Consider the following 10498-nt stretch of genomic DNA (forward strand, 5'->3'; position numbering starts at 1 on the left):
GTCCAACTCGCACATCCGTACATGACTACTGGAAAAACCATAGCTGTGATTATGCAGATCTTTGTCTCTGCTTTTTAATTCGAGGTCCAGTTTTGTCATGGCGGCGGGGCTCTTTTATTCTTCGGAGACAGAGTTCTGACCTCCGGACAGCAGACGGCGCGCGTCCTCTGTCGGGAAAGCGGAAGCGCCTGCGCGCGCAGGCCGGGGGCGGGGCATTGAGACCCCGTGATAACTGCGCTGGCGCAGAACGAAAGATCCTTTCTGAAGAACCGGCAAGATGGTGAGTGTTACATCCTCCTTGTATGTTCCGGGTTCATCCGGTGCCATCCGAGCTCTGGCCCGCAGCGGAGGCCGAGGTCAAGCCGCGAGGCTGCGGGCCTCTCCTGCAGGCCTCTGGAACCGCCGGATATGGGGGTGCGGGGCGGGCTTGCTGGTTGTCAGGATGACTCGGGGCAGGGAAGGCCTGTCTCTGCCCGTTTGTCTCAGCCGAGCCCACGTAGCCCGGTGCGTGCTCACGGGCTCCCATACCAGGAGCGCCGCGCGGTTTTCCGCGGGAGCCGCGGGCCTGTTGACCTTGCCGTGGGGACTGGGGGTGGATCTTGGGGCCCCGCTCACCCCCGGCCCGGCCCGCGCAGGCGGAAGTGGAACAGAAGAAGAAGCGGACCTTCCGCAAGTTCACCTACCGCGGCGTAGACCTCGACCAGCTGCTGGACATGTCCTAGTAAGTGGCGGCAGGACAGGGGGTTGGCGGCTTCAGGGGTCCCCATGGTGGGCTGGGGCTGCAGCCTGACCTGCGGCCGTGTACCGTGTGTAGGCGAGAGGGCGGGGCTGCGTGCGGATAAAAATGAGTCCTTGAGGATCGAACTGAACAGGTTTCCACGAGTCCCTTTTGGACGTCTTGGCGTCCACTCGGACATATAAAAGCCGCTCTAGCCCGCGAGCCTTACAAGATAGGCTAGCCGCGACTGGGATTTGGCACGTGGGCGGGATTTGGCGACCCTTGCTCTAAGGTTTGGCCAGAGCTGGAAACTTCTAGGCAGGGTGGGTGCGAAGCCCGAGCCCCGGATGGGAAGGGAAGCTTGTGACGCAGGGACGCCCTTTCTCCTAGAGGTGTGCGCGGTCTGGGGCGGAGGGGCCGGTTTCGTAGGGGGCACAACATAGGGTCCTCATCGGCCGGGGGCTTCTCAGGGTGGCCCCACGGCTGGGTTCTTGAGGCTAGCAGAACAGAGCATGTCGCGCGAGTTTGCAACTCGCCGAGTCACCTGTTTCCCGGCTCGGCTTCCTCGTTTGTAGATAGCGGAGCGGGGATTCTAAAACTGGAGGGCTTCTCCCGCGCAAACGTTCGAAGCGGGTGTTGTGGGCCCCGCCCGGCCGGGGCACGTTGCTCTCGCAGCTCCTCGTCAAGCAGGAGTGTTCCTGGTGGGCTCTGAGGCTGGGCCGGGGCTTAGACCGCCCGCTCTGTGCCCTCGCCCGCAGTGAGCAACTGATGCAGCTATACAGTGCGCGCCAGCGACGGCGGCTGAACCGCGGCCTGCGGAGGAAGCAGCACTCGCTGCTGAAGCGGCTGCGCAAGGCCAAGAAAGATGCGCCGCCCATGGAGAAGCCCGAGGTCGTGAAGACGCACCTGCGCGACATGATCATTCTGCCCGAGATGGTGGGCAGCATGGTGGGCGTCTACAACGGCAAGACCTTCAACCAGGTGGAAATCAAGGTGCGTGTGGGCTGCGCTGGGCCCGGGGGTGGGGCCCCGCCACCGACCCTCTGCTGACTATCCCGCACCCTTCCTCTGCAGCCTGAGATGATTGGCCACTACCTGGGCGAGTTCTCCATCACCTACAAGCCCGTGAAACACGGCCGGCCCGGTATCGGGGCTACCCATTCCTCCCGCTTCATCCCCCTCAAGTAACCTGCTGGCCAATAAAAGCAGAGATTTCTCTAGTCCTGAGTGCGACCTGTTTTTACTTCCCATGGGTGCTGTGACCCATCAAGGCTCCCAGGAATAGCGCTGGGCATGATCACAAAATCTGGAAGCTAAGGTGAAAAACGGCCCAGAGCCAGGCAGCATGTGACCTGAGCTTTCCTGGTGTAGACACAGCCAGTCTCAGATAGGTTGAGGCTAGGGATCAGGTGTACTGGGTTCTGTGACAAGTCCTGGGATGTCCAGGGATCTGTGCTGCCTTCCCTATGCTCCAGCCACTCCTGGACTGAAGGCAGCATTTCCCCTTCTGGAGCCCCTCTTCCCGAGTTCCTCCAGTGGGCCCACCTGTGGACAGTGACCTGACCTCCCTCCCCCATGCTCCAACTTCTCCCACCTTGCCCACAGTTCCTCAGTGCCCTGGGCACTCAACCATGCTGCCCATGTCTGTCCCTCTTCTTGACTTCCTTGCACTCCTGATCAGCTTCTAAAGATCTTCCAAAGTAACTCCAGGGCCCAGCCCGTGCATTGAGGCTTCCTGGGGTGTTGTGTGGGTGGGATCACCCCCATCTACCGTGTTCCCTAAAGTGTTCTTGTCAGGTGTTACTTCCTTCACGATGGCAAAGAAGACAGGTGCATTGGTGAATAGACAGGGTGGGTAACTGTCCAGGCAGCAGTGAGGCCCTAAGGGGTCTGTAACTGGCAGGATGAGGGAGAACATGGACAGGACTCCCATGTTCAAGCCAGAGCTGGTGGAAGGTGGACACAGCAGGGGTGTGTCCTGCAGATGTTGAGGTGGCCTTGAGACATCCAGGTCTGCTTGGGTTTGGTATGTGAGGGATGGCCAGAGTCTGGGTGTGGAGATGGAGCACAAAGGTGCCTCCCTCTCCCCTCAGTGGCCGCTGCTCTGCGCTCATTTATCTCAGTTTTAACATAATTTGTTCTTACTGTCTGGGGGTGCGGTTGGCACAGCACTGTGGGATCCTAGTTCCCCAACCAGGGATCTAACCTGCTCTCCCTGCAGTGGGAATGTATACTCAACCAGAGGACTGCCACGGAAGCGTCCATACTGTTAATATCCTGATCTGGAGTTTAGTTGAACAGAAAGCACGGGTCACTTAACAACCTATTGTGGAGAAGGCCGGAGATAGTGTGACAGCACTGAGACTAGTGTCTGCAGTTTGTCTAGTAGTGTCCCTGATTCACAGGGTGTTCCTATAACTAGGGAAAGGGGCAACCTGGAAGGAACAAGGCTGATAAAAGTAAGCAATGTCCAAATGCTGCAGGACCTCCAGTCCATGCCCCCATCCCACCCAAGCTCCCGTTGGCTGAGTGGGGACCAGTGGGCCTGACCTACACCTGGCAGGAGGGAAGGGTGAGGGGAACGAACACCTGGGTGGTGGTGGTGAAGAGCAGTGAGGGGCTGCCCGCTGGTTCATGGGGTAGAACACTCTGGACGGCCCCCTGCACCCAATCAGGCTTCAAAGGGACCAACTAGAAACTTGGGCCCATCATGTGAGGCTTGGGTGTCAGGTGAGATCACTAGCTGTCTGCTTCATGGACCTCTGTCAGCGATACAGCCTGGAAGATCTGGGCCATACAGGCCAAGTTCACTTCAGACCAGCAACTGCCTGCCTGGCCCCACGACTCGAGAGGGAGGGCAGGAGTGGGTGAGCATTTGCTGTACCCTCGATTGTCTGTTTTGGGGGTTTACATAATTCAGAAAAACACATGTGCTGAAGTAAGCATGTTTTTCACATTGAATTCAAAGCGTATATAGAGGGGTAAGTAAGTAAGTGTTAGTCATTTAGTTGTGCCCAACTCTTTGCAACCCCATGGACTGCAATCCACCAGACTCCTCTGTCCATGAGATTTTCCAGGCAAGGATACTGGAGTGGATTGCCATTTCCTTCTCCAGGGGCTCTTCCCAACCCAGGGATTGAACCTGGGTCACCTGCACTGCAGGCAGATTTTTTTTACTGACAGCTACAAGGGAAGCCCCATATAGAGGGGTACACCTCAGAGCAAATTTGCCCCTTTTTGGAGAGAAGTTTTTTGACCCTGAGCTTGAAAAGCTCTACAAGTGCAGTTCTGGAGCCTCCAGGCCCCTGCAGATGCAAAATGTGGGTACCAGGACTGTGAGCCCCTCCACCCTGCTGGGTAGAGAGGCCCTGGTAGAAGTGATGGGTGTGGTGTCGGGGTGGGCAAGCATTGCCATCTGGCTTTGTAAATAACCACGTATGATTAGGGGACAATGCAGATTAGTACCGCAAGGGGAACACCTTTTCCTACGCAGCCAGTGATGCGCGCAGCAGCAGCCAGGTGGCGCCCTATTCCGGGAGAACTGGAGGTCCAGGGGGCGGGGCAGGACTCGGATGGCCTCTCTCCGGTCCGCTGGCTCAGGCCAGGCCACGCTCCTGCTTTGTCCTGTCTCCTGAACGTATCCTATTGGTTCCGCCCCCCGTACCCCAACCCTGCGCGCCATCTGCACCATCTCAGAGGCAGTTCCGTCGCTCGACCCTCGGTTCCTTGTTGGTCAGAGTCCGCTGCCTTCAGAACCGCTTCCCCAGTGCCCCACTCCTACTACCCTGGCCGTCAACCTAAATGCATGTCATCCTCCTGGAACTTCCCCAGGTTCCAGAAGAATGCCTAGGGTCCGCCGTGGTCCATGAAGTCCCTCCTCCCCGCCGCTCCTCATCCTCTTCCGACTAGCTCCCCTCTCCCAGCCTTCCCGCGGGCTCCGCTCTCCGCCCGACGCCCTTCCTGCAGAATCCCAGCACCTGCTTAATGAGGCCAGCCCTCAGCATCCCGGCCACAGCAGCGCCCTCTACTTCCAGGAGTACAGTAGGACATATTGTTCTCTACTTCCCAAGACTTAGCAGAGCTCGCGATAACGTCCCCTCCACCACCCTCACCATCCTCCCTTCTCCACCATCTTTCCCCAACTCCCACTTATCCGGGACCCCCGCAGTCTCCTGCGTCTCCCAGCGCCACTCACGGCCGTTTTCCCTGAAGACACCAGAGGGCGCCTATGAGCAGCGGGCGGGGCGCGTCCCTGCTCTGACCACTGCCCTGGGGGCTTGCGCGGCCTCACCCGCCCCTCCCCCTCCTCTCCCTCACCTCCAGCTTCCTCTGTTCGTTCTGGTTGTTCCTCCTGCCCTTCACATCTCCATTCAAGTGCACTTTCCAGCAGCCCCTCAGCTCCCGGGCTCTTTCCTCCTCGGCACCCTCCTCTACCCAACATGTTGTCTTGCTGACTGTCGGCCCCTCTCCACCCGATGTCAGCTTCCCACAGACAGGGGTTTTCACTGTTTTGTTCCATGCACAGGGCCTAGCACACAGTAGGTGCTTAATAAGTATTTGGTAAATTACTGAAACCTTGTTTACTAGTGGTGTCGTCCCACCAGTTCCCCCACCCGCGCCCCGCCCCGGCCCGGCCCGTGCCCAGCGCCCAACTCAGAGCTCGCAGCCAGTGTTTGCTGAATGACTAATGAACCGAACGCGCCGCCCGGCCTCTGCGGGGACACCTTCCAAGCGAAGGGCGGCACCACCCCCATGCCTACGAGATCTCCATCCTCCGTGGGACCCCTCCTACCGCGGCACTTCCCAACACCAACTTCCTCCGCAGCTCCCGTGAGAGCCCCTCCCGGCCTCTAGGGTTCCCCAAGCCCGTCGGACCCCTGCCCCTCCCCCCTCCTCCGCTCACGCTGGTCCCGCCCCCACCTCCCTCTCTCCGGATCTCACACCACCCCTCCCAAGTCCTCAGCCCTCGAGACCCCAGCCGCCCTCGCGGGTCCTCCAGGCCTCCCCTCTTTAGCCCCCTCGGCTTTAGAAACCCCGCCTGCCTGGATGTGTGACCCTGCCCCGCCCCTTGCTCCGCGCAGGCGCAGACGCCCTGGTCCTCTCCTCCCACCCCACCCCCAGCAGTCTAGGGGCGGGGCGCGGGCTGGTGGAGGTGGCCACAGCTCCATGGGGCTCCTGGGGCTGCTGAGCCTGCTGCACTCGGCCTTCTTCCGGGACCAGGTAGGCCGCGGGGGTCCAGGTCTAGTGGGTGGGGTCTGGCCGTGGGTGCGGCTGGGGCGCGTAGAGCCGCAGCCGGGGATGCAGTGAGGACGGCGAGGACTGTGGTCCGTGGCATCATGAGGCGTCGGGGCACGCGCAGTGAATCTCCGCGAGTCTGGGGTCTTGCGCGATCGCTGTGGAGACCGTTGCCAGGGAAACCGCCTCAGGTCGTTCTCAGGGCTGGGAGCCGCTCCCCCGCGCCGCAGTCAACCTCCCCCCACTCCCGGGTTTGCGCAAGCGCGGTCACCTCGTGCCCAGCGTAAAGCCTCCAAGAAAGACTTCCTCCAGACCCCTCCTCATTGAGCGGACCAGGCAGGAGACTGGTGGGAGAGGAAGGCTGCGGCTGGGGCGCGCTGTGCTGAAGCTCGACAAGCACAGGCGGCTGGAGGGACGTGCCACGCCCTGCGCCTTTCCAGGCCTCAGTTTCCCCCTCTAGACGCCGAGCATATGACTAACATCGCCCATGCTGATGTTAATACTAATGTCCATCCCACCGGGGCCGAGAGCTTTGCTACCTCTGACATTCGAATCCTGGGGCTTTAACATCCCCTCCTTAGGAGGAAACTGAGGCTGGGGGATGCAGCGGGGAGCCCCCAAGGTCATGCCTAGAGTTGGGCTGGAGCCTGAGCGTGGAGCGGATACGCCAGCACATGACACAGCCAGGAGGCCGGCGGGAGCTATCCACGGTGCTGACGGGCAGCGCGCCCGGCCCCTCCACTCCCGGGAAACTGAGGCCCAGAACCGCTGTCAGGAGACCGGGATTCAGGGACGCGGCCTGGCCCGGCAGGCTCCACCCCTCTCCCACCTCCAGTGGCATTTTCTCCTCACCTGTCAGGGCCCTGTTCAGTCACCCAACCTGAGCCCATCTCTGTGGTCTCATGACCATCTGGTGTCTTCCTGTTCCCACGCGCCTATCATCCAGCTCTGAGTCGGGGGCCACTTCTGGTTCCGTCTCCAGCTCCTGACACAGCTGAGGCTCAGCGGGGGAGGGCAGAGAATCAAGGCGGCAGAGATGCTCGAGGTCAGGCTCAGAAGACCCAAGAGTGAACCTGACTGTGTGCCGGACCAAGTGCTGAGGTGGGGGTGGGGAGAAGACAGCCCTGTGCACTAGGGGGTGCAGATGATAGCAGGGATGGAGACTGGGAGGGGACCCCCCGCTAGACCTGGGCACTGCTTCTCAGCACCTCCCAAGACTGAGCCTGGGGTTCTGGGAGCCTCTGAGGGTTACGAAGGCTCTTGTGGTTCTAGAATTTCCAGTGATGCCACATTCTGGCTGTGTCTCAGAGATTTACAGGGTCAAGTCTTGGATGATGTCAGCGACATGATGTTCCAGAGGCTTGGGGACAGGGCATTTTGCCTTGGGGGTCTCAGCCCTCAATACTTCAGCCACCTGATGCAAAGAGCTGACTCACTGGAAAAGACCTTGATGCTTTGGAAATTTGAAGGCAAAATGAAAAGGGGGAGGCAGAGGATGAGATGGTTGGATGGCATCACTGACTCAATGGATATGAGTTTGAATAAACTCCAGGAGACAGTGAAGGACAGGGAAGTCTGGCGTGCTGCATGCAGTCCATGGGGTCGCAAAGAGACAGACATGACTTAGTAACTGAACAACAACAATCCAGCCCTCATGTGCTCTAGCCTTCCAGGTCAAAGACACACCCAGAGTGGTGAGAAATCTCACCCACTCTCGCCCAGGGAGGATCTAGTGGGACTCCTGCATGAATTTAGGCAACATGCTTCCTGCCCTGAGCCTCAGTTTGCCCCTGTGTATGAGGATAGGACTGGTCATTGGACCCTCCAAGTCCCTGCCAGCTCTAATGTTCTGGCTGAGGACACTGCCATCTGAAACTGGGTGGGGGAGCTAAGACTTCATCCCATGGGGGTGGGGGCAGTGATTCTCCAACCCACCTCCCAGTGAACCAAGTGGGAAACTGAAGTCAGAGAGAGATGTGCCCAAGGTTGTAGAGGGGAGTCAAGGTGGAGCTGAAGCTGAGGTCCTGGGCTCTGCCTTCTCCCCACCCCCACTCAGCCCCAGGACTCCTCCATGGGGACTGCCCCTGCTCTAAAGGCCTCATCATTTTCCTGATCCAACACTACCACCCTCTGTCATCTGTGGCCCCACCAGATGCCTGTATGCCTTGAGTGGGCTCTGATCTTTCCTGGCTCCAAGCATCAGACCTGCTGTTCCCTCAGCCTGGAAAGCTTTTCCCTTCCTTAATCCCATGCCCAATTCTGATTCATCCTGAAGGGGCCCAGCACCCATGTCCTCTTCTCAGTGCAGCCTCCCCAGCCTCTGGAAGGACTTCTGCCTGCTGCACCCCTCTTCTGAGCCCTGCAGGCTGGGGACACCAATGTCCAGCTCTAGAGGCTCTGGGACAGTCAAGGTCTGCATCCTCTCAGGGCCCTCAGCATTGTCATCCCAGGATGGGGCACACGGGGCCTCCTGCAACTCACCCAACAGGAAACAATGTGGTCCTTGTGGCCTTGGCTGCCCCTCCTGTCCTGGCCTTCCTCGCACCAGCCCTTGCAAGGGCTGCAGCCACCATCCCATTTTACAGAGAGAGAAATGGGAGGGTCTCCAGGTGAATGACTGTTTGCTCTGGTCCCCCAGCCAGGAGAAGATGGAGGCAGGTCTCGAAGCTGTGTTTTGTGGCCCTGGTGCCTCCTTCATACCTTTGGGCACCAGACAGCCTTAGCCGCAGCTACAGATTCAGCTTCTGGGTATTAAACCCTCAAGTGGCCTCCAGGGACTTATTGAGGATCTGATACAGCTGGGGATGGGTACTCTGGGGACCCCAGACCTACCCCTCCTCTGGCTTCCCTTATGCAAGGCTGAATTGTGGATTCCACCTGGGACAGAGTCAGAGAGATTCAGAGAAAGTCAGGGACAGAGGAATGTGGGGAGGGACATGGAGTCACGGAGGTGCTGACACACTCTGCTAAGGAAGCAGGGAGAAATACAGGGTCCCAGGTGCTCCCCAGCGTGCCTGCCCACCCTCCAACTCACCTCCCTATGCTAGTCAGGACCCTCGAGGCCCTCCAGCTGTGTCCCCAGTCCTGGCCTGCCCTGACCCATTGGAACAAGGCCAGGCTGGATCCGTGGGGAAGGGCTTCCTGCCCCACCGCCCCTGGGGCTGCCCTCCCTCCACCCTGAGATTCTGATGTAACACCCAGGACTGGATGCTTTACTCTCAGATTCTTCAGATTCAGCTACTGCAGGTTCTAAGAGGCCATTTCACCCCGAAATGGAGTAGAGGACAAGAGGTCATGATCATTGGGGCGCTCCCTTTCCTTAGGGGGGTTCACCCACACACATACACACCCTCCCTGAACCCTATCGAAGGCCCGACGCCCCGCAGCCAGAGGCGGTCTCCGCCCCGGGCCGCCATTGGCTGTTGCCATGGCACCAGCCCATCTTCCCGCGCCGCCATTGGCCGCCGCGCCTGCATCCATCCCGCATCTTCCCCCGCTCGCGGTGGTCTCGTCCAGCGCCCTGAGCGGCGGCGCCGCCTGGCGAGGCCCAGACCGGGCTTTGTCCGCCCCGGAGCCCCCTGTCAGAGCCGCCGAAATCCCGGAGCCCTGGAACCTGGGCCCCGTGGCCGCCCCAGCCCTAAAAGACTGGGAGCTTGGGCGGGGCCGGCGTAGCAGCGCGGAGGGAGGAAGACCCAAGCCCTCCGCACCGCACCGCAGCCAGCCCAACCCAATGAAATAAAGTAAGCGGGCGCCTTCCTTGGGTGGAGGGCAGGGAGGGCAGCCTCCGCCTCGCCAGGAGTCTCCATCCTTTTCTCTCTGCCTTGCCTGTAAATACACAATGTGGAGACTCCATTTCTTCAGGGTGGAGCCAGAGGAGAAACTGTGTCCCAGGGAGCTAGGCGTCTGCGTCTCTGCAGCTGGTCCCATGCAAACACCCACTCACAGGTTTCAACACCCAGGCCTCCCAGAGTCTGCGGGCTGGCCAATGTGCCTAGGGGGATGCTGCTGCCTCTCTCTGAGTGTCAGTTGAATCAGAGGAAATGCGGCCTCTCGCTGCTCATTCAGACAAACCCCTAGCTGTATGTGCTTTCCTGTTGGTGATGGAGATGTCTGATGCAGTCCCTCGAGGCAGCCTAGGATGAAGGGCAGGCAGGAGGGCTTCCAGGAGGAGGCTGCACTGTGAGGGATGGCAGGAGTCAGGAGAGGTGTTCTGGTCAGGAGAACTGCATGTGTCAAGGCCTGGGGTGGGGGGAAAAAGAGCTGCCAGGGGCAGTGACGTGGGGCCTCTGTGAAGGAGTCACAGCTTATGCTGAAGGCCCCAGGGAGCCCTGGAGGCATTGGCACAGGACAGAAATGGGGTCCAGCTTGTGATTTTCCAAGTTCCCTCTGACTGTGTGTGAAAAGTGGATCGTGGGAGGCCAGGAAGGGGCTGGCGAGGATGCCCTGAGAGGGTCCCCCCAGGGCAGAGCTTGGGGTGGGTGATGGGAGTGTGGGGTTAGAGACCCAGGTTGGAATGAGAGGGGGGAGCCCGGCAGGTAGCCCAGC

General features: G+C 59.9%; 1 protein-coding gene across 1 annotated transcript; it reads left to right on the plus strand.

The window, feature by feature from the left end:
* Positions 1-578: 578 nt before the first annotated feature.
* RPS15 (ribosomal protein S15) lies at positions 579-1938 on the plus strand (the record flags this gene model as incomplete). The annotated part of the gene is made up of 3 exons (XM_061151238.1): positions 579-721; positions 1477-1711; positions 1793-1938. Coding segments are annotated over 3 exons (492 nt in total), but the record flags the coding sequence as incomplete, so codon positions are not given.
* Between the last annotated feature and the right edge of the window lie 8560 nt (positions 1939-10498).

The sequence above is a fragment of the Dama dama genome, chromosome 9 (assembly GCF_033118175.1).
Source record: "Dama dama isolate Ldn47 chromosome 9, ASM3311817v1, whole genome shotgun sequence".
NCBI lineage: Eukaryota > Metazoa > Chordata > Mammalia > Artiodactyla > Cervidae > Dama > Dama dama.